We start from the raw sequence: 25138 nt of genomic DNA, 5'->3' as shown, positions 1-25138 counted from the left end.
CGTTTTCTAGCAAAAATGCAAAGAGTATGTAGCACAACAAACGCTTATGGTTTTGCTGCCTGTAACGTAAATTGCTTTAAGAACAAATGTGCATTAATCTAAATTTTTGAAAATATTTGAATTTATGTTTAAAAACGCGCTTCACACAATGAATACGTTAAAAAGAAATTGAAAACAGTTTATCAATATTTACAATGGGGTAACCCATGTCAAATTTCACAGAATCATGTATTTAAAAGAACCTATGAATGTATGTTCTACATTTCGAGCGCATAACCTTACGGGCCTAAATGATCAATATTAAGGAGAGCGCTGCAATATAGAAAAAAAATATAAAATTCAATCGAAATATATAACCTTATACATGTGGTAAATAAATTCCTATGTTAAACAACAATGTGCTGCAAACCTTTTTCTTATCATTTTACATTTGTAATAATTTGTAAAAAATTATTTCAGCAAACAGAAAAAACCTTTTGCATCGTCTGCAACTGATATATTATTGGAGAAACATAAAAATATGATTGTATCTATGTTTTTGTACTAGCGAAAATAATATTTTATTTTTTAAATTTTATATTGGACAACTATGTTGTAAAGGTTTATTTTAGCAAAAAAAGGGATGGGGAAAACGTTTGACAAGAAACAAATAGGTACATAATTCATTACAGAATAACATCTTAGGCATCTGTAATTTCAATGTACTTAGATATGTGTATAATTTTTTTTTCTGAGTGTACAATATGTTTTTTTATATGCTGTCATATAAAAAAACAAGCACATACATACATCATCCAATAAAAAAGACATATTTTTAACATAAACTTTTTTAAAATATTTAAAAAATGGGAATAGATGTATAATGTATATATTTGTAAAAATGTACAGGTTAATTTTAAGCTTCATACAACAATTCCAAGAATTGTTTTAAAAAATAAACAAAAATGCTTATAAAAAATTATATTAAAAAAATTTACAAGAACATATACAAGTAGAAAAACATTTACAATATTACTAAATTTTTCTTGATTTCAAACATAATTCTGATAATGAATCCTAAATGGATAATTCTGACGAAAATGACACACACACAATGGAAAATTTTTAATAAAATCTGAATTTTTACAACATATATTTTTTCTTTTTTTTTATTTCTTCATTTTCAATTTTTAAAAGAATTCTGATTATGTTTTAAGATTATCACCATTCATAAAAATGAAGAAAAAAAAAAAAAAAAAAAGCTACTAAATTTCAATTTAGTTACTGGCATTGCCATTTACATTTTCATCTGCTGTGTTGGCTGCATTTTCTTCTCCGGGAGCTTTCTTTCTTCCTCTTCTTCCTCCCCCCCTTTTAGGCTTTGCCTCTGACGCCGCTGATTTTTTGGTTCCTTCATTTTTATTTGTACCAGAATTTTCTTCTTTATTATTTTCCTTGTCTACATATTTCTCCCCATCGCTTTTATTTCCATCATTGGACACATTTTCATAATCCTCATTTTTGCTTGTTTTATCATTGTTTGTCTTTTTACCTTTTTCATCTGCATTCTTCGTTTTCCTAGCAGTGTTTGTAGTTTTTTTTGTTCTTTTGGCAACTGGTTTCTTTTTTTCATCGTTGCTCTTTTCCTTTTCTGAGTTATTGCTCGGAGATTTATAACTCTTTCTAGATTCACTTCTCTCATCATTGCTTTTATCTTCTTTTTCTTTATTCATTTCCCGCGAATTGCTTCTATAATTCGATCTTTCAGAAGAATTGCTTCTTTTTCTTTTTCCTTTTTTTTCATTACTCGAGCTATTTTCTCTTTTCAGACTTAAACTCCTCTTCCTATCTTTGCTTCCACCACCACCTTCGCTCAAGCTTCTTTTTCTACTCCTACTTCCATCATCTTCACTTAAGCTTCTTTTCCTACTTCCACTTTTGCTACGGCTATTATTTTTTGCACTTCCCTTTTCGCCATATTCACTTGATCTATCACTTGAATTGTCATGCTTACTTTTTTTCTTTTTGTAATTTCTATCACCACTTCTAGAAGAATTATTCGATCCACTTTTGCTTCTTTTGCCATCTGAGCTGTAACTTCTTTTATCTTGGGGCCCGCCTGTTTTGCCCTTGCTTTTATCATATTTGCTTTTGTCTTTATTATCACCTTCGCTTTCACTTCCAGAGTCGTATTTATTATTTCTTTTTGTGGGTGAGTTGCTATATTTGTTGTGTTTCCTTGATCTAGATCTATTTCTTGAGGCAGATCCTGATTCTTCACTATATCTGCGTCTCTTGTTATGTCTGGGACTGTAATGATCCTCTCTATGTCTTTTCATGTATGAAGAAGCTCTCCTATCTCTTCTAACTTTAATATTTGTAACATCGTCATAAACTTTAAATTCTGAGCCATCAAATTTTTCAATTGCATATAGCATATCGTCACGGCTAATAAACTCCACTACACCTCTTCCACGCTCAATGTTAGCATATCCTACATCACCACACTGTCTCATGACATCTTTTAAATGCTGCCATTTGCAACTTTCTGGCAAATTACTTATAATAATTCGATGTTCCGTTCTTACAGGGGGGCCAGCTCCCTCTTCTTTTTTTCTATACTTTCCATAGCTGTAAAAAGGAATAAGAATAAGCAAACAGAGTATGATGCGCTTTGCGTTTTATTAACATACACTCTTTCAAATGTGATCTTAAAATAAGAGAAGCAACGTGTACCTTTTGTTTTCTCCTGAATATTCAACACGCAAACGAACGCCGTCATACTTATAACCATCTCTTCTATCTATGGCGTATTCTGCATCTCTAATAGGGGGAAGAAAGGGGAAATTTTAATTTCGAAACATATATATGCGTAAGAAACGTTGCGTGAACATTAAAATGATGGCCACGCATAATCGTCTTACGCATAACCATTCAGTAATGCGCAAAATTAATATCTAAAAAACAACGTTTCGCTCTTTTATTATTTTACTATGGAAATGCACAGTTTTCGTGTGCTATTTATGTACATAAATATATGGGGGCACATAGAAACATGGTTAAGCAAAAAATATTTCGCACTCTTGTAAAATGCAAAATGTAATGGGTCATTTTTTACTTAAACATGGATTGTGCGAAATAACGATAATGAAAAAATAATAACATTTTCAATAATTACAAAATGATACTCATTCTAGACATAAAAACCGTGTACAATTTACGGAGCTCTTTATTTTCATCATTCACAACTTGCGCACGCATGGACGGCTTAAATGTCTCTTAACGGCCAACAAGGAAAGGGCGATCCCCCAAACGCAAATCTCCAAAATGGAAAACACACATGATTACGTATATATACGTAGCGCAAATTGTGGAATTAATGCATGCCCATGTGTCCACTGAAATGAAGACCCCCCCTTCCCCAATCGTTAATGCGTCATTCCCCAGCAAGTGTTCTCGAAAAATAATAACATTCAACGTCATTACAACTTATTATGATGAATTTTGCAAGGGTATATGTACAATAAGACATGCCACACTTTTTACGCATATCTGTTCATAGGTGCATGCGTACACATGTCTATTTATACATATATACAACATACATATGCGCGTTTTCCACACATTTCTGGCATTTTCGCTTTTCTCTCATTCTTACCTGGAATCGAAATAATGAACGAATGCAAAAGAATAAGGTACGCCTGGAGCTCTGGGTTTTTTTACATCGATATATTTTATACGTCCAAACTGAAAGGGGGAGACAAAGAAGGGGAATACAATATGTTGACAATCGCACAGGTGCGAAGTTTACGCGATACAATTTCTATGTCCACGAATATGCTCCTTAAACGAGGGGTTCTTTAAGTACATAAAATTATTAAAAAAATATAAAATAATAACAAAGTAGTGGTGGTACAAATTTGGGTAAGATGTGTGTATACCTTGGCAAACAAATCGTAGACCTCATCCTCTACGACATTTCCTGGTAAGTTCCCCACATATATGCACGAAGAAATTCTGTTGTATCTGGAGGATTTATAACTCATTTTACTAATTAAAATTACAGCTCATTAAAATGGATGTTCTTGTCAAATTAGCTTTGCGGCAGCAGTTTTTAACTTGCTAAAGAAGTATACACACATGTATGTATATATATATATATATATATATATATATATATATATATATATTACTGCGACGCACGGGGCTCTGGCAAAGGGGGAAATAAAACGAACACAAATGGCAAAGTCAAAACGAGGGGAAAATACCTTTTATACGTTTATTCATACAATATATGCACATATACACACACAACAAAACAAGAAGGAACAGAAATTGCGCAACAATTAACCCCTGAATCCCCTAAAGTTGATACTACCAATACAACGTGTTTTTATAATGTACATTTTTTTTTAAAGGACATAACACACAAGTATTGTCGTTTTCAAAACAGGACGCTTTTCTTTTTAGCACACAAAATAGGAACGAACGCAAAAGAGGAGGTCTAACAGTGTGATAGTCACAATTGCTTTGCAGAAAATTGTACAACAAATGGGGAATGCATCACGTGTACGAGTGTTTATATATATATTAATGTATATGCATATACGTACGTATGTATGTACATGTACGCATGTGGGCATACAACGCATGCGCACGTATGTACACGCTTGTACGTAACATAAATCTGGAATGGGGCTAATTTTGTTTCTTCGCGCTTGCTTATTTTTCAAATCTGGGTGATATAAACTTTGCAAAAATAAAAAAAAATCCAAAAATGGTTGTACAGCTAAATGCATATAACGTTATGTATGTAACATATACATGCGCGTATGCCATGAAAATGTAAAAGAATATATATACAAGTGTGCTGTACATAAATGTCGCATGCGAGTATGTATTATATATGTATGTATATATGCAAAATGGTAAGGCGAAAACAATTAATATGCAATCATTTTTAGCTTGAATTTACATTTTCCTGTATAAAAGCGCAAAAGGGTATGCATACATGTATATGCGCAAAATGCATACTGCAATTTTCATAAATTTGTTCTTTTAAAAAAAAAAAAAAAATCAACTTAACAATTGTTTGTTCAGAGAAACGTGAGTTAAAATTGACACAAAAAGGGATATTCAAAAAATAAAAAAAAATTCTCTCAAATGAGTAAATATAAACATATGTATTGTATGCATATCCCCGTATGATGTTTACATATGCGCAAAATTCGTACATCCGCTTAGGGGTTTATATGCGTACGTGTATTGTCACCGCTTATAAACGTAGGATTACTCTTCAACGATACTTCATGTTAACGTAAAAAATGTTAAATGGTGAAAGAGCACCAATTATTTGTGTAAATATTTCTCCAGTTCAAAATGTAAATTTAATTTTTCTTTTTTTTTCGTCCGCCAAATGGCTGTAAATATGGTAAAAATTCTGTGTGACGGGCGTGAATGAAAAAGGAACGATAAATCGCGGTTGTGTTGTATCGGCGTTTGTGCTTGGCGACAAGTTGGGTTTATCAGCCAGGGCGAGAATCACATTAATTCGGCCGGGCGTATGCTTGGCGTATGCATTGGCGCATACATCGCCGTATGCAAACATACATGTGCATACAGAACGTACAAACGGCACATTACATATGCATACATGTACATTTGCTCGCATTCTTACGGATGACTGCGCTTTATTTAATTGCATGACTCCCAGGGGGCAACGCTCGCGCGCTAATTGGAGGTGTAAGAAATTTACAAAATTTAAAAGCGTTATTAGGGTTAAATATATCTCTTAAGGCAATGTACAAAGGATACCGCTCAGCACAGGAGAGGGAGAAAAAAAATAAAAACGCGTATAAAAGGGGCATAAATAAAAGAACGAAGTGGAATTAGGTTGTGCACCACCGTTTTATGTACCTATGTATGCTTCTTTTGTTCTAAAAAAGGAAGGCGTACACCCTTGTATGGGCATACGCATACGCATAAGAATGCCGACCTTGTGAAGACGTAAAAGTAGAGCCCCCTTGGCCGTTTTGCGCTGGACGCACATGCACACTATGCATAAATGCGCTGCATATTTTGTGCCCATGCGACAGGAGCGCTTTCACAAGGGATAAACACCAAATTGTTGTATCTTGCAAACCTTTAACCCCCTGGTGCTTCTCATTGCACAGATTAATTCTTCCAAAATAACGAAGAATAATCTTCTAACTGGTATGAAGCTTCACTTTAAATGTGCACAGCTAAGAAGACACGCAGAAAGAACTGATCTCTGTTTCCCTTTTGTGGGAGTTTACATCGATGACGCAATAATGCCACCAAAAAAACGTCCCATTGGGGGATTTCCAAATGTTCGCTAACATTTGTGAATAACGGAGAGTACACGGAGGGTAGATCCTAACGAGTGCTACTTATGCCGGCATAAATTAGGCAAACGCGCCGAATGCTTTTACCTTCGTCTTTTATGTTCATTTTTAAGGCGCACTGTGCTTCCAATGAGTGGACCATTATCTCCAAGATTAATCCAAATAAAAAAAAACTGTAAACGTGGAAAAGGCTATGCCTTAGTGCATCAAATTTAATAGCCTTCTTTTTGTGACAACCTTTTCGCCCCCCCTGTTGGGCGTGAGCGCGCTCCATGAAAGTAAAGCCATTCATGGAGACATTTTAAAATACCCAAAGAGATAATTTTTTTTTGTTTAAAGCACATTACTGTTATGAGATGCCTCACCACTTTAATCATTCGGAAAAAGAGAAAATTTTGCACCGCTGGGACGTGTGAAGAGAGTCCGTTCGGGCAGCATTTCATTCGAATAAATTAAAAACATAAAAGGTGCGCTCCCTTTGCGGGAATGAAAATGGCGGGAGTCCGCCGTGTGTTTATTTCGCCTCGAATGGTGGTATAGCAAAAGGGCGCAAACATGCAAGCATATATGCATATATATATAGGTGTATGCATATGCATACGTACGCGCGATGCGCCCAGCCGTGCCCTGCGAGGCATTCAGATTGGGAGTTGCGAAGGGGAACTACCCCCCCACACACCCATACACGTGTTCGGGCTACGACTAAGTGTGCTCGCCGCGTAACCGGCCCTACTCGAATTCCTCAATTTTTACGTAATTCCTTTCGCATATTTTCTTCAAATTGTGCACGTCCACCGATTTGGGCCGCTCCAATGGGTACATTAACCCCCTAGATAGCACCAACTGGGACATTACCCCGATGGATCTAGAAAGCGCAAAGAGGACAGTGTAATACTCAGGGTACTTAATACCGTAATGGTGCAGGAGAGAACCACTATAGCAATCGACATTTGGGTACGGATTTTTGACCTTCCCAGTGGCAGACAAAATCCCTGGTATTACTTTATAGCACATTTCTAATATTTGTACTATGGGGTCATTTGGAAAATGTGCTAAGGCAAAATTTCGAAGGGCCAAGAAACGAGGATCAGGGACTCTCAACACAGCATGGCCATACCCAGGGATGACTCTTCCAGAATTGAGAAAATCTTTGGCATACTTTTCAATAAATCCGTAAGTTAGTTCTTTACCATCCAGTTTTTTTTTTATATCCAACAGGAATTTCAAACATTCTTGATTGGCTAATCCGTGCAAAGGTCCTGATAAGGCAATAGCACATCCAGAAAAAGATAAGTAGGGATTTCCCAAGGTACTTCCAATCAAATGAGATACATGGGCACTTGCATTTCCCCCCTCGTGATCACTATGTAGAAGAAAGTATAGTCTTAACAAATCTTTTACTTCGTCATTTTCGAAGCCAATCAATTTTGCAAAATTAGCTGACCAGTCAAAATCAATATCTAGGTTCATCCCTTCCCCCTTTTTTATATTATTATCTATAAAAGACCTTTTAAAAATATATGCACAGACAACTTGAATTTGGGCAATTAAAGAAACAGCGTCTTCCAAAATGTATTTCCAGTAATCCTTTTTTAATATTCCCTCAGAATATTTTATCTTAAATAAGGACAAAGATTCGAGGAACGAAACGGTAGACACGAGCTGACTCATTGGATGTGTAAATGTAGGAATGCTATCTATAAATTCGAAGACGAATGATGGCATTTTTTTAGCCCTACAATATAACTCCCTTGAGAAAAGCTTCAAGTCATCAGCTGCTGGTATTTCTTTGGTTAATAAATACCAAAGCATAGCTTCTGCCATGGGGTATTCACAGTTTTCATCCCATTTTGGAAAGTCTTTTAAAATTTTATCTACAGTTCTCCCTCTAAATAAAATTCCTTTCCTTTTTTCCAAAATAGACGTATCGGTGATTAACGTAATGGTGTTCCTCAGTCCCCCAATAACATTATTTGGGGTACAAATCGAGATGGGCGTATTTGGGTACGTGTGTATAATTGCTTTTAATTTTTCTCTCGTCTTCTGTATACAGTCATACGTTTTCTCCTTCAAAATGGTCATAATGACTGATTCTTCGTTATCGATGCTGTTGATGTATTTTTTTATTTTGGCATAATTGTTTAAGTACAAATTTGATTCGTTTTTGCTATCACTTGAGAAGTGCACACCGGGGTGGCTATTCTTCACCCCCTTCATTCTCACAGCCGATATCATTTGAACATTGGAACAACTGAAAAACCCTTTTTTCTCCTTTCCTACTTTTGGTTCTCTATTATATGTGCATATTTTCTCATGATATTTTCTTTTTTCCCAGTGACGCCCGAATAGGGCCTCCAATCCACACCTCCCCATCGGCATCGCGTCCCGACTGGTGTTGCATCGTGTGTACCGGCTTCTAACCCCTTGGATTGTTATCATTATGGCTAAATGGTGTATGTGCTTGGGGGGAGGGTTTCACACGTGTGCGCATGCAACGGTTTGTGTGTGCCTCTGCAGGGGAGACTCACCTGTGGGTCTTTTTTGTTTTTTCTTCCACCGCGGGGTTGTGGCCAACTGGGCAGCTAACAAGGAGGAGCGGTGTGGCGGTGAAGCGGCGTGACAACTCGATTAAAGAAAGCCCCCTGACCACTGCCCCCCACAGCGTAGACATCGACGCATGAACAAATGCCGCGAAATTAAGATTGAACCATTCCGGATGCAACAGCAATAGCGGAGAGTGGTATATAGGATGACCACAAAAAATATTACCTTTCGGAGAGGAAGTTGGGCCCACACGTGAACCTCGTTTTAAGGGGCAAAACAGAAACGTGCGTTGCTGTCATGTACAGGCATGTGTGTTATATGTGCAAGCGCAGGTTTGAGAATGTTCCCCTGAGCGTTTTTAAAAGAAAAAAAAATATCATACGTTTCGCGAAGGGTTTGTTATTTTTCCCTACTTTTTTAAAACGTTTCAACAATTGTTTTTTTTTTTTCCGCAGTTCCTTTTAAAGGAAAATTTGAAAAACTTCTCCATACATCCACGTGATGATTTTTTTTCTTTTTTTTTACTTATTCTTATGCTCAGAACAAGTTTTTTTTTTTTTTTTTTTTTCCCCCCTTTTTTGCATGTACATCTGATACTCCTGAGCTGTGTGAATGGTTGAATTCGCATTTTGCAAAACATAAAACTTCAAATTTGCAACAATCGCGACGAACTATATCCCCTGCATGTTTTGAGCACACTTTTGAGGAAAACCGCACCAAATGGGCTGTGGGCAGATGCTCATACAATACATATGTCCACCCTCGTGTTTCGTCATTTTCCCCACAGATGTAAAAAAATGTATTTGCACCCTACAAGGGTACCTACACTGCGTTGCTCATCACAGGGACGGAAAAAATGAACGTCGCGTTAGGAAAACTTTCCATTGAACGTTGAGGGTGGAAAGACGAAAATGTATAAACCCGCCCCCCGGGGGGGTCTCTTCCTACTTCTGCTATTAATTTGGTTGGGTCTGCACAAATGGGTGAGCGTACCAATTTGGAAAAATAAAAGGGCAAAAAGGGAAGTAGCCCTTTCGTGGATTTTCAAAACGTGGTACATTTTGCCCAAGTTGGTAAAAAAAAAAAAAAAAAAAAAAAAAAAACGGAATTCGCCTTTATTTTCCTTTGTTCCGCCCACCCCTCCAAAGCTTCCCTTTTTACGAGTAACCCAATGTCGGCAAGATAACACACCGTTTGGTGAAAAGGCAAAATGCGAGAATGAAAAAATGGGAGAGCGCTAGGAAAAAGGAAAACAAACGGTATGCTCGACAGTTGGCACGTCCCATTGGTTGCTCTGTTGCAGTATTAATCCAATCGGCTTTGCCCCAAAAACATGGAAAAAAAAAGAAACAAACAAAAAAAAATAAAAATATACAGAAAAGTGCATATTTACGGTCCCTTCTTCTATTTTTCGAGAGGGAAAAATCCCTGGGGGGAAGCAAAATGGCGGCATAATCATAGGTAACAAAATGGAAGATAAGAACGCCCCTGAACATGTGCCACCCGGGATTAGCCAATGCGACACGGAGAAGGGCTCGACTGGTCCGCCTCGCGCCGCACGAAAATTCCAAACGGAGTGGGCACTTCGAGGAGCGTTAACCCCACCGAGTAGCTCCGCATAACTTCGCATTACTTCGCATAACTCAGCATAACTGCACGTAACTACGCAGCACTTTCAAATTTCCTCTTAACACTGAAAGGAAAAGCCCAGCGGAGGTTCTCCCACCCACGCGTAGGCAATTTGTTAAGTACATGTAGAAGGAGGTACAAGTTCATCTCGAAGGAGCTGCCCCACACGCAAATGTAATCAAGGAAAGAAGAAAAAAAAAAAAAAACACGCGCAGTGACAAAATGGGGAAGAAAAACAAAAAGAGCAAAGAGAAGCAAGAAAAGATAAAACTGAAAAAAGAAAAGCAAAAGTTGAAATCCTTGAAAACGAAGAAGAAAAAAAACGACAACAGTGGCAACCATGACGTGTTGAGTGATGCAGATTTCGAAACCATATGCCTCTATTACGAAAATTTAAATAAAAAAGATAAGTATGGGCATATAAATGTAAACACGACCAGCAACAACACTTTTGTGGACTGCGTTAAGCCCAGCCCCAGATCGAACTGCTCCATCACCTTTATTAACGAAGAGGAGTTCCTCCTATTCGGTGGAGAATACAATAATAACCATGAACTCCTCGCCTACAACGATTTGTTCAAATACAATGTAGCGAAAGATAAATGGAAATACTATTTCACAACAGGGAAGAAGCCCAAACCGAGATGTTCCCACCAAGCGGTTCATTTTAATAAGAAGTTATATATCTTTGGGGGAGAGCTATGCACGAACACACAGTTTTTCCACTACAACGATTTCTGGGCCTTTGACTTGAAAAATAACACCTTTGAAGAAATAGAATGCAAAAACAAAAGAGAAGAGAGACCCTCCCCCAGGAGTGGTCATCGAATGATTTTATGGAAAAGCTCCATAATTATGTTTGGAGGCTTCTTCGATAATGGGAAGTCAGTAGAGTACTTTAGCGACCTATACATGTACGTAATTAGTAGCAACAAGTGGGTGAACCTAACCAGCATATATGTGGACTCCCTCTTTAGGAGGTTAACCCTGGAGGATGGAGCCAACAATGGCAACTCTCTAAACACGATGAACGGTGAAAAAAAGAAAAAGGGAGACAAAACAATCTCACAAAGTGTGAAGAATGCCTTTTTTAAAAACTTCGATTTAGATTCGTATATGCCATCTAAAAGGTCCAGCGTTAGTCTTTTCACCGATTTGAAGTTCCAAAGGGTGTACATATATGGAGGGTATGCTCAGATAAAAAACACCTCTAGAAATGCCATCGGGGCCTACTACAATGACTTGTGGGTTGTAAATATAAGCTCCACTGGGGAAGATAACATCTCTGTCAATTTTAAGAAGCTGAAGAAAAGTATCTTTCAACCGTCTAAGAGAATTGGGTTCAGCACATGCATTTACAAAAACTCGCTAATTCTATTTGGAGGAGTTTTTGATAAGGTGGAGAAAAATAACACCAATAAGGCCACAGCGCAGAGTACCACCCCCAATGGGCATAACAATACTACCGGGAAGGCTGCCCCTTTAGAGGAATCACTCAACATGCAGTCCATCTTCTTTAACGATTTGTACTCGTTCGATATGAATAAGGAGCACTGGTCCTACCTCAGTCTGAAGGGAAACAGCGACGTTAGAGAGGTCAACCGAAATGGAAAGGAAAATAAAAAAAAAAGAAACGGAGAACTCAACCCCGGTTCCCCCTCCGCCAGCAGAAGTGGTAGGCAGCTTCTACCTGGGGATCAAGACCCCTTAAGCAAATGTAGAGAAGGCCGATTTGGCACCCCCAGGGACTCCTCATCGGATGGCTACAATTCCAGTCACCTCACCGATGGGGACAATAATGACGATGAGTACTACTCAAACGTGTTTGTCTATTTTGACGAAAATGGAAATAAAAAAACGATCAAAATTGACCGGGAAGACGAGCAAAGCAAAAGTGGTAACGAATCAAACAGTGAGAAAAGGGAATTTCACGACAAGTCCCCAAACGGAAACTCCCATACGTCAAACGTGAGTAAAGAAAAGGGCATCTCCAGAAAAGAGGTGATCGACTCTCACTCGGTGTTTATGCAGTGCGGGGAGGCGGCGCACGCGAGCCGCGCGAACGTCGTGGGCGACTCGAAAAGGGGAGACAAAGGGTTCGAAAAAGTCTGCATTCCAAATGGCGATCATGATGATGATCAGCATAATGGGGAAAACCCTTCTGAGGGAGGAGACGCACCAGGAGAGTGCATCGCGGCGGACAACCTAAGCGACTGCGACTGCGACTCCGACACCGACGAGGCAGACAAGAAAACCAAATTCGTAATAAACGGCGTGGAGCCAATCGGCAGAATCAACAGCCACATATTCGTAGCGAACAAAACGCTGCACCTACTGGGTGGAATGTATGAATATAAAAATAACGAAATAATGTTAAGTGACCACTGGAAAATTAACATTTTCAAAAGGGAAAAATGGGAACTGGTACATAAAGGAAATCTGGATGACATTTATGTGGAAGAAACCGATTTGAGCTCTTCCCTCTCGATCGACGATGAAGAGAAGGACGAAAAGGAAATAGAGAATTTAATAATTTCTGATAAAATTAAAAAAATGGAAAATAAAATAAAGGCAGAAAGTGGAGGCTTCATTTTTGATGCCAATGAAAATTTAAATCAATTCTTCCTCAGAACAAAGGAGCACTGGTTGAAAGAGCTAAATGTGGACGAAGAAAATAAAAGGAGCAGAAAGGACGCTTTCGTTCTGTGTGAGCAGAAATATCAAGTGCTGAAAAAGTACCACAGGAAAATTCACAAGTATAGGGAAATGCTTTTGGCTGAAGAGTGCGGCTCGAGCATGACTGAGGGGAGCTCCAGCGACTTGGCGGAGGAGTCCTCAGGTAGTTAAGCGGTTTGTTTTCCGGGTGTTAACCCCCGATCAGTGGCAGCGGCGCCACGATGTCAACCCCGCTAGGAATTTTCTTCCCTAGAAATTGCGTTCGCGTTTTACGCTTCTCTTTTTTTTGTTCTGTTTGGGCTCACGCTGCGCAATGCGTAGTGCGTACTGCCGCACGCATGCAGCTGTGCGATCGTGCGATCGTGCGCTCCCCCTCGCTACTTCACCCAACTAACGCTTTAATTTTAGCAAGTGCTGCGTTTTTTCAGCAATTAGGGTTACGCCCCTGGTGCGCATTAAAAATGCGGCTGAGAAAGTAGACCCACGCAAACACGCGCGCGTACACATGCATACGTATAGTAAAAAGTAAAACGATTCGAATTAAAAAAATAAAAGGAGACGTGCCTTCCCATGTGCTTAAAGGCATAGGGATGCGGGCCGTCTGCAGGCCCCCAACAAGGTTGGTCACCTTCGTAGCAATGATTAACGTTTTTCGTTTAAGAAAAAAAAAAAAGATGGGGAACCCCCAAATGGCAAACGTGAAAGAAATGAAGAGGCAGTTGACGCCGAAGAAGCTGACGCTGAAGAAGCCGACGCTGAAGAAGCCGACGCTGAAGAAGTAAACGATGAGCGTACCTTTCGACGCATTCCCCGCTTTGGGTGTGTCCTCTCGCCCCGAGGGCACTCCAACGGGGAAACCCCCTCTCGGCTGAGACCATTCCCTGTTAACAGCGCGCACAAAAAAAAGAAGAAAAGAGGGGGCAAACAGATTCCTTCTGCGTCACAAGTACGGCTAGTAAAACGGTTGTCGTTGCTGCTGCTGTGTGTGGGGTAGCTTGGCTTTTTTAAAAGGACTCGCCTGGGAGTTGCCCCTTCTTTGCTTCGCCCCTTCTTTGCTTCGCCCCTTTTGCTTCGCCCCCTTTGCTGCCGCGCCTCACTTCCTGTCGTAGTATATGTAGTCCATGAAGAGCGAAAAGGCCAGGAGCATCATCTTCCACTCGGGGTTCTGCACCTGTTCGAAGTTGAGCGTGTAATTGTCGATGTCCCGCTTCACGAATTTCAAGAAGGGAACTTCCTTCTGCAAATGAGCGACCTTCTCATGAGTTTTTGCATCTCGCAGAAAAAAATTGCTAAATTTAAAAGGACCACATGGACAGGGAAATAAAATACTAAGCTGGCAACAGGTGTCATCCATATATATAATCTTCCTCATGGCAGAATCGTATAAGTCAAATTTGTATGAGCAACAACTGAAGGGAGCTTTTATCGTCCCGATGAGCTCCTTATTATTATTGTTTGAAAAGTCATACATTTTAATTGTAGGCCTATTTAAGCACAACATGGTACAGGAGCAGTCCTTCTCGACTACAATGTCAGGCCGACTTAGTTCCCTTCCGTAGGTCAATATTTTCATATTTATGGGAATACACATTTTGGGCAAACAGTTCCTATTGCAACAGTCTGAACTTTCGATGGCTGTGAATTTGAGCAGCTCGGTGGATGCATCTAGCACTAGGTACTTATTGTTAAAGTCTAATTTGAGTCCCATGGCAAAATCGGCTAGAAATTCTCTGTCATCAAATTGCTGCTTGATTCTACAACTTTTTAAGGGGGCCAGGATGCTCTTCCAGTCATTCGTGAACATGTGCATTTGCTGCTGGGGCGGGCCCATGGGGTACTGGTGCTGGTAGTTGTGCATGTTTGGGTATGGGTTGTTGTAGTTCATGTTGGGCGCGTTGGGGTGCGGCGCAAATTGGCTGTGCCCGTGTTGGTTTTGCCCATGTTGGTTGTGCCCGTGTTGGCTACCCGCATGCTGACTATTCGCCGGCTGACTGTTAACACCCTGACTGTTGGCACCCTGACTGTTGGCTAACTGACTGCCGGCGTGCGGCTTGCTTCCCCCCGTCTCCACCACACTTGACGGGTAAACGGCCTTCTTAGTAGCAACATTCATGAACTGGTTATTCATCGTGACTGCCAAATTGCGACGGTTTGCGAGTTTATGTTGCCTCCGCGGGTGTAGTCCCTGCACTTTTTTTTCTCTGCACTTTCGTGCGATTTAAAAAATATTTTTTTTTTCAAAAGAGTTGCAACTGTTGTGCATGCGCGTAATTTAAGTACTCAGCTGTCATAAATTATGATTAGCCTTTTACGCGTTACTTTCTCGTTTTTTCCGTAGTCCCTTTTGGGAAAAATGTATGTTGACATGCAAACAGTTAAGCCTCTTCGGGAAAGACTTTTTCTTCTGCAAAAAGTGGGCAGCTGATGTACGTACGTTGAAATGCCGAAAAAGCGGAAAAAAAAAAAAAAAAAAACCAACGGGTGAGTATTTTTTAAGCAAAAAAGGTAACTCCCTTGTCATGCAGAAGACACATGGGAGTAATTACAACAATGCATTTCTCGTTGGTGGTCTGAAGAGTTCCACACCTGGGGGAGGACATAACTGAAGACCCTCTTTCTTTTAATGTGTTGTTTTTCCTTTTTTAAAAAAAAAAAAAAAGACTTCCTCGAAATGGTTCATTCGCAAATATGAGGAAGGAAAAACGATTTTCAAAAGCGTCAGCTACGTACGTACACACATATCCAAGTAAAATAAACAGTTGTAATGTTTCCCAAGAAAGACACGTTTTTTAAACGCGCGTGTTGTGATGGGGTTCAATAAATTACGCACGTCTGGCTGTTCATATAAAAAAAAAAAAAAAAAAAAAAAAAAAAAAACCGCACTTCATGCACATATATATAGCTGTTTTTTTTTTTTTTTTTTTTTTTTTTTTTTTTTTTTTAAATTTGCCTGAACAGACAGGCATTTTTTCACAGCTAGTTTCATTTACACCACTCCGCCGATAAAACCCAAATGAAGTGAAACAAAACGGTGGATAAATTTTCCTCTTCGCGCAATTTGCGCACCAATGGGCAATATCGGCAATTGCGATGTTGAGCGGTGGACTGCACCATAGGAGGGGCGTACAAATGCCTATACAACTGCGGATTTGCGCGCGTTACGGCGTCTACACGAACAGATCAGCCTCTCTTAAACTTAAAGTATACACACCAGCGCATTTAAAAAGGGAAAACGAACACCCCTGCGAAATTGTACCTATTCCAGGAAACCACTATCATTTGTTCCTCCCCCTTGTGAGGCGTATTTCACTTTTTACCAAACTTATGTCTCGTTTGAGAAGCTGTGATGTAGTTCCCCGGCGGAAACGTGTATTCGTCCATGTGTTTCTCGCTCACATGGTGCTCCCCCTCCTTTTAATTGAAAAAAGAGAAAACAAACTGTTTTAACTCCTACATTTGGAAAATTGTATATTTGTGCTGTTCCTTCACTGATGAAGTTAAGTTATGCACTTTGGTTCCCCCACCAGTTTGTGAAACGGCGAGGCAGGACGTTGCAAAAGTTGCACAGCTGCGAGTTAAGCTGTGCGAAAGGCAGAAGAGGCACCACTGACTGGGTGGATAACTTACATGGGCTCTCTTTAATGGGAACTTTTAATATTTATTAAAAGGGAAACCCAAAAAATTAAAAAAATTACGTCGTAGAAATGTAAAAAACGTATGGTTAAAAACGTGTGGAGGAATGAGAGAATTTTTCCCCCCTCTTCCTTAAGATGAAACTTTTTTTTTTTTTTTTTCCCTTTTTTGTTTGAAGAAATATAAATAAAATGTATACACATGAAACTAGCATGGGGTTGGGGGGAGAGGTGCACTTCCCCTTTTTGACCTCACAACAGTCGGAGCGAAGCTTTTAATTTTTTCACATTTTCCTTTTAATGCTCCGGACATTATGTGCCAATACGCTGTGTGCACTCGTTATGAGGAGACCATATTATGAGGGCATCCTTTTGGCATGCATCCCTACCCGTTTGCATTTTTCTCGTAAGATGTGTGTCACATAGGAGGGGTGGGAAGGGATGTCTACTCTCCCGCTAAGCGCACGTTCAATTAGGTAAAAAAAGGAACATTTCATACTTTCAAATTTTTTATAATTTTATTTTTTTGGGGATTCACTAGCTTATTCGCTTCAGAGAAAAAGAGAAGCAACGCTTTGTTTACTTGCTAACAATATGAGGTGCGAAAAAAAAAACAAAAAAATCGGCTATCCCGGAAATGACCAAAATGGTGGCACGTGATGTGTGAAACAATGCATGTAGGGTTTAAAAAAAAAAAAAAAATGAACACAAACGGAGGAGTAAGCTGAGAAGCGGCGCGACAACTGGGGAGCGTTGTCAGATGCGCCTTCTTCCCCCTCTGGCGGCAGCGCTGGTGGGGAAACAATTGACACGCCGCTTAAGGGGCTCACACATCAGTGGTGTGCCTGAGCATGCACGTATACATTAGTACATCGGCGCATCTACCCATAGCTGAGAAAATATGCCACCGTTCCTCCTTCTCCACCGCTTGTAAAATTGCACACAAAAAGGAATTGTCACATTTTAGAGGAGTCTAGGGGAGTCTTCCAAGCGTCGCCCTGGGGTGTGTTACCCGCAAAGCAGATTGCTGCATAGGCAGCACCACTCTCCAATGCCAAGATAAGTAACTAACTTCGCAAAGTAGCCTTCCTAATTTTTGAGGGAGTCCCACAAAAAAAAATCGCCTACCTGGGTACACTTATCCTCTCACCTTTTTCGCTAATCGTTCGGATGGTGCAACTAAATACTTCTCACATTTCCCCATTTCGATACTCCCCGATTTGATCCCCCCTACCGTGTATCGCCCAGATGCTTTCCAGTAGTTCATTTTTTTTTTTTTTTTTGTAAAAATTTAAAATGAAGGGTAACCAATATGTTAGGTGTGCATATAAACAATTATTGCACAGCTTGGCGAAGGGGCAAACTTTTTAAAGTAAAAAAAAAAAAATCGAAAAATATCATTTGGTAGATTCTACAAACGAATTGGAGCATTCGGTCAAGGCATGGCAATTTCTTTTTAAAATGAGAGGAGGGGTTCCCCAAGAAGGTACCTTCCGCCATATTCCTAAAAGGGATTCTGCAAAACGGGGATAAAAAAAAAAAAAAAAGAGAGAGTTCGAGATTGAGAGAGAGTAAACAATTCGCGCGAAAGGAGAAGAGAACCCACTCTCATTTTTAGGGGAAACACAAATCGGAGCGGCATAATAGCTTAATACTAACAGATTGGCAGAACCGGTCAGATGCAATGTGGGGAGCCTTTTCCCATAAAGTATATTCCCCAATTAAAGGACAAGCAGTTAGGTGACAACCCCTTGGGGGGAAAAAAAACAGAATACACATAGAAGCAAAAAAAAGAATGCACAGAAGCGTGCCTAGCGGTTGGAGCAGTGGCTGGTCAAAGAGGGGAGCACCTCCTTGGCAGAAGAACGAGGTGTTTATCTACCTGCGGAAGGACCCCTTTTTTTTTTTTTTTTTTTTTTTTTTTTTGTATTTTTTCCAGTTAGCTACCGCTAAAGTTGCTTCTCCCCGTTCGCAGATGCCGGTGGGGGTGCACACAAGCAGTCGCGCGGAGGCACACTGGAAGATGCGTGTGCTAGATGTACCGCCCACCTAGACACACACATGCGTGCCCCCACGTGAGTGCCCCCTTTTTCCCCATAAAATGCGTCGCAACTCAAAATGCGCCACGCAAAAAAGCTGCTCCTTTTCATGGTATCCCTATATTTTTGCGCCAAAATAAAAAAAAAAAAAGCGCCCGCGAAAGGGCTTCCCACTAACGTATTCGCAAAGGTTGGCAAGCGAGACAAGCAAAATGTGTACCTCTTTCTGCTGGGCACCACCGCGAAGAAGAGTCCCAATAAGGTCTTCTCCTCGGAAGGGAGAAAGAATAAGAAGGAGGGGGAAAAAATAAAATCGGTCAGTTCGCTAACAGATGAGGACAAATATAACCTCATCAGGGACTTAAAGAAATACTGCGAATGTACAAAGCGGTACAGGAGGCTCCCCACAAGGGAAGTACCCATCGACAACATCAAAATCGGGGGCAGCAACAAAATAGCCATTCAAACCATGACTACCTGCGACACGAGGAATGTAGATGAATGCGTTTATCAAATTAAAAAGTGCAAAGAGTTGGGGGCAGATCTAATCAGATTGACCGTCCAAGGGGTGCAGGAAGCAGAGGCGAGTTACCACATTAAAGAAAAATTGCTAGCTCAAAATATTACCATTCCGCTAGTAGCAGACATACATTTTAATCCCAAAATTTCTCTCATGGCAGCAGATGTATTTGATAAAATACGCATAAACCCAGGGAATTACGTCGATGGGAGGAAGAAATGGATCAATAAGATTTACAAAACGAGAGAAGAATTCGATCAAGGGAAATTATTTATTCAGGAGAAGTTCATCCCCTTGATTGAAAAGTGTAAGAGGTTAAATAGAGCCATACGAATCGGCACAAATCACGGCTCCCTATCTTCTAGGGTACTCTCTTTCTATGGGGATACCCCCTTAGGTATGGTCGAATCGGCGTTTGAATTTTCCGATTTGTGTGTACAGAATAACTTCTTCAATGTGGTTTTCTCCATGAAGGCTTCCAACGCGTATATAATGATACAGTCGTATAGGCTACTCGTGGCGAGGCAATATGAAAGGATGGGCAACGGGTTACTATTCCCACTGCATTTGGGCGTTACCGAAGCAGGGTTTGGGGATAACGGAAGGATAAAATCCTATTTGGGGATAGGTTCGCTGCTGTACGACGGGATAGGAGACACCATCAGGATTTCGTTAACTGAGGACCCTTGGGAGGAATTAACTCCTTGCAAAACGTTGATTAAAAATTTAAAAAAAAGAGTCTTTTATGATGACCATAATGAAGGGGGAGAAGAAGACGGTAGGGTTTCTCCCCCAGGGGGTAGTACCTCCTCCAAATTGCTCTCCTTTGAGGAGCACTTTCGAAATTTTAACAAAATGGCAAAAAGGAACGTCGAAAAGAGGGAAGGCGTGCTGCATGAGGAGTGCACCATCGGGAATGTAGTCACGGAGAAGGAGCTGGAAGATTCATTGCAAATTTTTAAAGACTTGAATTTAGAGCTTGATCAAAATGGTAACCTCAAAAAGGGCGCCAAATCTACTGACATTGTTGTTGTCCCCAAATTGGGGGGGTTAAGTGGCAGATCGTGGGCGACCCTGGGGAGGCTGGCAGAGGCGGGCGTGCACTTGTTAGCGGAGTACGATGAGGGGGACGTGGCCATGCTGAGCAGTACCACCAAGGGGATGGACCCCGTTGCCCGGAACACCCTATTTTATGCCAACTTGAATCACATGCAGACCCTCCTGCAGAAGCACGGGGGGAGGATCCCACTGCACAGCGCCGCCAAGGGGTACGTACTGCTGGTCAACGGGAAGGAAGACACTCACCTGGTGGAGCAAGTGTTTAACCAAATGAAAGGGAAAAACCCACTGCCCCTATTCTTCCTACTCAAATCAGACAGCATATACGAACACGTCATAGCTACCAGACGGTTCAACGAAATTGTAAATTCGCTGCGTATAAATGTGCCCTATGTGCACTATGCGAATGTCACCTCGACCAGCTACGACGACATGCTGGTCGATTCGACTCTCCACGTGGGGACTTGCCTAATCGATTTAATGGGAGACGGGTTGATTATCAATGTGGCGAGTGGGGAGATGAAGCTGAGTGGGCACTCCAAAGGGGGCGCTAAAGAGGCAGTTAAAGAAGCAGTTAGCGCGGGCGTTAAAGAGGCTCCTAACGAGGCTGCTAACGAGGGAGCCCCTTCTCGCGTGGCGCTGAACTCATTTCTCGCCCTGAACATCCTGCAGGACACACGGGCGCGTCTATTCAAAACGGACTACATTGCCTGCCCCTCTTGCGGCCGAACCCTTTTTAACATACAAGAGACGACGAAAAGGATTATGCAACTGACTGGCCATTTGAAGGGAGTTAAAATTGCAGTCATGGGGTGCATTGTCAATGGCATTGGCGAAATGGCGGATGCTCATTTTGGTTATGTAGGAAGTGCCCCCAAAAAAATAGACCTATATTACGGGAAAGAACTCGTCGAGAGAAACATCCCTGAGGAGCACGCCTGCGACAAACTTGTGGAGCTCATCAAGAAGCATAACAAGTGGCAGGACCCGTAGCCTTCTACGGGTATGTGTGTGTGTCAGCAGCACTTTCTCAGCGCCCCCTGCCCCCCACTGCGTTCCTTTTTTGTTAAGTTAAGTTAAGCGGTATGTATCGCTGTGCTGCAGTGACCCCATTTTTTGGGAAGTTCCCCGGCAGGAGAGTGCATCCCCAAGGGGTGCGAGGCGCCACGCGGCGCCAACTCGCAGCACGTCCACCTTTTGCAACATTGAAAAAGAAAATTTAATTTGTCCGTAAGTTTATTACTGGTGGAGGGGTTGCGGTGTGGTGACGCGGCCGCGCAGCTACTCTGCCGCGCCGCTCTGCATAGCTACCCCCCTACGGGTGAAACAACCAGGTGGTCATAATGCCAAATGAAAAAAGCGCGACGTACGTAAAGACGGCCGCCTTCGGGACGTTCTTATTCGCTCGGACCTTGGAAGTGGGAAAAAAAAAAAAAAAAAAAAAAAAAGGGTCAGTAAAAAAGGATCAGTACAAAAGGGGGAAGAACAAAATCCGAGGCGCATACTGCTTCGCGAGGGAAGAGCAACTCATCCCTCTTTTCTCCCCTTCGGCGCTTACCCACAGGTCCGAAAAATCGTAATGCGGGAGGTGCGTGCTCTGCCTGCAACCACTGAGAAGTCTGTATCCACTCGTCTGTGGGATGTACATGATGGGCTTCCTTCCTTCGCGAAAATGATAAAAGGAAAATAAGCGGCGAAATAATGAAGGGTCAACAGGGTGCGTCCAATATGTGTGCAACTTTCTTGTGGATATGGGGATACCCACAAGCGACGACGCCGCTTTGGAAAGATTCTCAGCTGTTCACATAGGAATGCCTAATATGTGGGCACTTCCGCCACACGGAGGCACCATTTTTACCACTCCCTTTGTGGGTTCCATCACACCACGGTTGGTTTTTGCTCGTCCCGCAGGCACAGTACCAGTAAACCTGCGTTTTGTAAAAAAAAAAAAAACAAAAAAAAACAAAAAAAAACAAAAAAAATATGAACATGAACATGTACATGCATATGTACACGCGCGTACGCATCTGCACACACAATAACGGCGCACTTTCTCAATTATGGCAATCTTTGGGGGGCCTTTTTTTTAACCTCCCCTGTGCGACTTGCCGTACCTTTTGCTTCTCCACTTTGACGAGGTACGGATCGAGGGAGTCCGTTTTGGGCGCTGGGTCATGCGGCCACCACTGTGCCCAACTCATTTTCCCTCCTTCGTTATGGGGCAAGACGATTGGGTACTTCGCAAGCGGGGGGGAAAGGCCGCGTGTGGGGGAAGTCGCGTATGAGGGAAGCCGCGTGTGGGAGAATAGCCCTACTGCACAGGTAGCCGCTGTAGTGACGGTTTAACACTGCTTCGCCTCACCGCGCGCTGCTGTTCTTGTGTAGTTTCCCCCCTTCGTGGGAAAAGTTCTTTTCGCATCAGAAATCTGCGTTTCGCTTTGCGCGCCGGAATGATCCACGTGTATCTCTACGCGTTTGTGGGGTGTTTTTTTGGGTATTTTTTGGAGCATCCTTTTGAAAGCATTTTCTAAAACCACCTTTTGAAACCACTTTGCTACTCATTTTTTGCGTTTTTTTTTTCCCCTTTTGAGTTCCCCGCCTCCGTCAGTGCAGCATTTCCGTGGGCGTCGGTTCGTTTTCGCAACGAGCGCACGCTACGCACGCTACACATGGTGCAGTGGCGTCACGGCGCACATGCGTACTTGCGCACACCCAGTGCTAATTGACTCATGCTGAACAAGCCGGCCAGCCGTTTATTTCCTCCGAACTGTGCGTGCACGTTTTTCGCCCGAGAATTAGCCTTTTCCCCGCGAGTCACTCCCCAAATGGGGTTCCATCCCATCTCCTTTGTTCCACTGCTCGCGACCCGTTCTCTTAGCGAGAGGGAAGAGAGGGAAGAGAACCAACGGGTGCACAAATAAACGGAGCAACCCCTCGTGCTACTCCCTCACCTTCCAGTTGACTCATAATTTTATCGCCACGCAAAGGAAAAGCTTGTGGGTTGCCAAACAGCACGACGTTGCTGCTTACAGCGGAGGCGTATGTACAAATACAGGATCGTCTGAGCGAATTAAAAAAACAAAAAAGAGTACACCCCCTCCCCCGGGCACTCCCGGAGGTGTCAGTACGCGTCCAGGCCATCAGAGCGGAGGGGGGGGCACACGGAAAAGGCGGCAAAAAAAGCGGCAAAGAAGCAGCAAAGAAGCGGCAAAGAAGCGGCAAAGAAACGGCAAAAAAGAACACACACGGGAGTGCTGCTGCTGCGAAAACTTCGCTGCGTGCACACTTCACAGGCCCACTTCCACGCGGCCCCCCGCAACGGGCGCAGGGGCTCCCATCGAGGAAAGGGAAAAGGCAAAGGAGCAGACGCACACAAGGAACAAAATTAAAATCCCAATAAAAAGAAAACACCTGTACGTCTCATAAGAATTAAAGTAATGTACCGCCATGCCCTTCAGGTGAGGGTTATTATATATAACAATCCGGACGTTCTCATCACATAGGCAGTGCACATCCCCCAGAAAGGGATAGCTCTCGTAAAAGTGAAACTTCTCATTTTTTCTGTTCATATAGAGGTTGGCCAAAAACTTCACTACTCCGTATACTAAGACGAAGAGAAATCCCGCTAGTAGACCCGATGCGAAGTCAAATGCATTCATATAATACGACGTAAAGTAAAAATATTTGTGGAGCATCTTCCTCTTCACTAAATTGTACAGCGGATAGGCAACCATTAGGATGAAGGAACAGCCATACTTGAGGAAAAAAAGAAAAGAAATTTTTTTTTTTGAAAATAACTTTGCACATAGGAAGAAGTACTGTACTTCCTCTCTTCTATATTTTGGGGTGTTGATTGGGAAGACCAAACTGTTAACAAACGATTCGCACAAGGGGATGCTTCCGTTTGTGTGTTCGCCGCTTAGACTGTCACTGCTGCAGCTGCTCCCCTTCCTTCTCCTGTTCATGGCTGAGCGCTCCCCGGAGGTATTCTTTCCAGCGCTTCCGTTCTGGTGGCCCCCCATGCCGTTTCCACCTCTGGTACTGTTAGTAGTACTGCCGATTCGGCTGAGCTGGGGGTGGCCGTCTCTCCTTCCCGCGTCCAACTCGGTTGTCTCTGCAAAGTGGTCGTCCACAGGAAGGTTGCCCACAGGAAGGTTGCCCACTGGCAGGCTGCCCCCATTATCATCATCTAAACTGCTCAGCGCGGTGTTCATGGCCGAGTTCCTTTCACTCCCCCCCGCGTCGTCCTCCTCCTCATTGGAGAGGTAGTTCCCCAGTTTGTTCTCTTCAATATCTCCATACGGTTCCTGGCACCCGTCCCGTCTGCCCTCATCCGCGGGTGTCTCATTTTTCATGGCAAAGTTAAAAATCCATTTTATAACCCTTTTGTTAAATCTGAAGGGCACAATCAGCAAGACGAATAAAACCCCCTGCAGGAAATGACCCGCACTCTTGTAGGTCCTGAAGAGCTTCTTATTCACCTGGTCCAACCTTCCATCCTTCACCCATTTGTAGAATATGATGAGAAAAACTAATACGTGCACCACCAGGAGCACCGCTTCCCAGGTCAAGCACGTGCTAATGCACTTCCAATATTTCTTTCGGCACATTCGGCACCCCTCCCCGTTCCTCTGCGCGGTTTTTCGCCTAAACAGGGTTTGCTTCGCGTCGTCCTCCTCCATCGTACGGCCCCGC

General features: G+C 42.0%; 7 protein-coding genes across 7 annotated transcripts; 2 read left to right on the top strand and 5 right to left on the bottom strand.

Moving 5' to 3' along the window:
• Nucleotides 1–1163: 1163 nt before the first annotated feature.
• On the bottom strand, nucleotides 1164–4471 carry PVX_111600 (pre-mRNA splicing factor, putative). Its single transcript, XM_001608494.1, has 5 exons — nucleotides 4173–4471; nucleotides 3921–4101; nucleotides 3638–3726; nucleotides 2716–2802; nucleotides 1164–2610 (listed from the first exon to the last, which is right to left on the bottom strand). Exons 2-5 carry the CDS (start codon nucleotides 4023–4025, stop codon nucleotides 1257–1259), a joined length of 1635 nt encoding a protein of 544 aa, XP_001608544.1. The 5' UTR covers nucleotides 4026–4101; nucleotides 4173–4471; the 3' UTR covers nucleotides 1164–1256.
• Nucleotides 4472–7073: 2602 nt separating this feature from the next.
• Nucleotides 7074–9341, bottom strand: PVX_111595 (citrate synthase, mitochondrial precursor, putative; the record flags this gene model as incomplete). Its single annotated transcript, XM_001608493.1, has 1 exon — nucleotides 7074–9341. The coding sequence occupies exon 1, from the start codon at nucleotides 8781–8783 to the stop codon at nucleotides 7074–7076; it is 1710 nt and encodes a 569-aa protein (XP_001608543.1). The 5' UTR covers nucleotides 8784–9341.
• A 1254-nt stretch (nucleotides 9342–10595) lies between these two features.
• On the top strand, nucleotides 10596–13364 carry PVX_111590 (kelch domain-containing protein; the record flags this gene model as incomplete). Its single annotated transcript, XM_001608492.1, has 1 exon — nucleotides 10596–13364. Exon 1 carries the CDS (start codon nucleotides 10740–10742, stop codon nucleotides 13362–13364), a length of 2625 nt encoding a protein of 874 aa, XP_001608542.1. The 5' UTR covers nucleotides 10596–10739.
• A 922-nt stretch (nucleotides 13365–14286) lies between these two features.
• PVX_111580 (phospholipid scramblase 1, putative) lies at nucleotides 14287–15321 on the bottom strand (the record flags this gene model as incomplete). The annotated part of the gene is made up of 1 exon (XM_001608491.1): nucleotides 14287–15321. One exon carries the CDS (start codon nucleotides 15319–15321, stop codon nucleotides 14287–14289), a length of 1035 nt encoding a protein of 344 aa, XP_001608541.1.
• A 3652-nt stretch (nucleotides 15322–18973) lies between these two features.
• On the top strand, nucleotides 18974–21436 carry PVX_111575 (4-hydroxy-3-methylbut-2-en-1-yl diphosphate synthase (GcpE), putative; the record flags this gene model as incomplete). Its single annotated transcript, XM_001608490.1, has 1 exon — nucleotides 18974–21436. One exon carries the CDS (start codon nucleotides 18974–18976, stop codon nucleotides 21434–21436), a length of 2463 nt encoding a protein of 820 aa, XP_001608540.1.
• A 203-nt stretch (nucleotides 21437–21639) lies between these two features.
• Nucleotides 21640–23027, bottom strand: PVX_111570 (hypothetical protein, conserved). Its single transcript, XM_001608489.1, has 4 exons — nucleotides 22558–23027; nucleotides 22302–22371; nucleotides 22002–22105; nucleotides 21640–21854 (listed from the first exon to the last, which is right to left on the bottom strand). Exons 1-4 carry the CDS (start codon nucleotides 22642–22644, stop codon nucleotides 21759–21761), a joined length of 357 nt encoding a protein of 118 aa, XP_001608539.1. The 5' UTR covers nucleotides 22645–23027; the 3' UTR covers nucleotides 21640–21758.
• Nucleotides 23028–23730: 703 nt separating this feature from the next.
• PVX_111565 (hypothetical protein, conserved) lies at nucleotides 23731–25125 on the bottom strand (the record flags this gene model as incomplete). Its single annotated transcript, XM_001608488.1, has 1 exon — nucleotides 23731–25125. The coding sequence occupies one exon, from the start codon at nucleotides 25123–25125 to the stop codon at nucleotides 23731–23733; it is 1395 nt and encodes a 464-aa protein (XP_001608538.1).
• Nucleotides 25126–25138: the final 13 nt, after the last annotated feature.

This window comes from Plasmodium vivax, chromosome 6, assembly GCF_000002415.2.
Source record: "Plasmodium vivax chromosome 6, whole genome shotgun sequence".
In the NCBI taxonomy this organism is placed as follows: domain Eukaryota; phylum Apicomplexa; class Aconoidasida; order Haemosporida; family Plasmodiidae; genus Plasmodium; species Plasmodium vivax.
Note: the sequence above shows the minus strand (reverse complement) of the source record. Positions and strands in the feature narration are given on the sequence as shown.

Excerpts from the sequence above, each read along its gene's own strand:
- PVX_111570 (XM_001608489.1), bottom strand. The coding sequence starts at position 22,644 with ATGAGTTGGGCACAGTGGTGGCCGCATGACCCAGCGCCCAAAACGGAC. Across the intron at positions 22,372-22,557 it reads TCAAAGTGGAGAAGCAAAAG|GTTTACTGGTACTGTGCCTG; the intron begins GTACGGCAAGTC and ends TACAAAACGCAG. Across the intron at positions 21,855-22,001 it reads ACGATTTTTCGGACCTGTGG|GTCCGAGCGAATAAGAACGT; the intron begins GTAAGCGCCGAA and ends CCCACTTCCAAG.
- PVX_111600 (XM_001608494.1), bottom strand. The coding sequence starts at position 4,025 with ATGAGTTATAAATCCTCCAGATACAACAGAATTTCTTCGTGCATATAT. Across the intron at positions 3,727-3,920 it reads TCTACGATTTGTTTGCCAAG|TTTGGACGTATAAAATATAT; the intron begins GTATACACACAT and ends TCCCCCTTTCAG. Across the intron at positions 2,611-2,715 it reads TATTCAGGAGAAAACAAAAG|CTATGGAAAGTATAGAAAAA; the intron begins GTACACGTTGCT and ends TCCTTTTTACAG.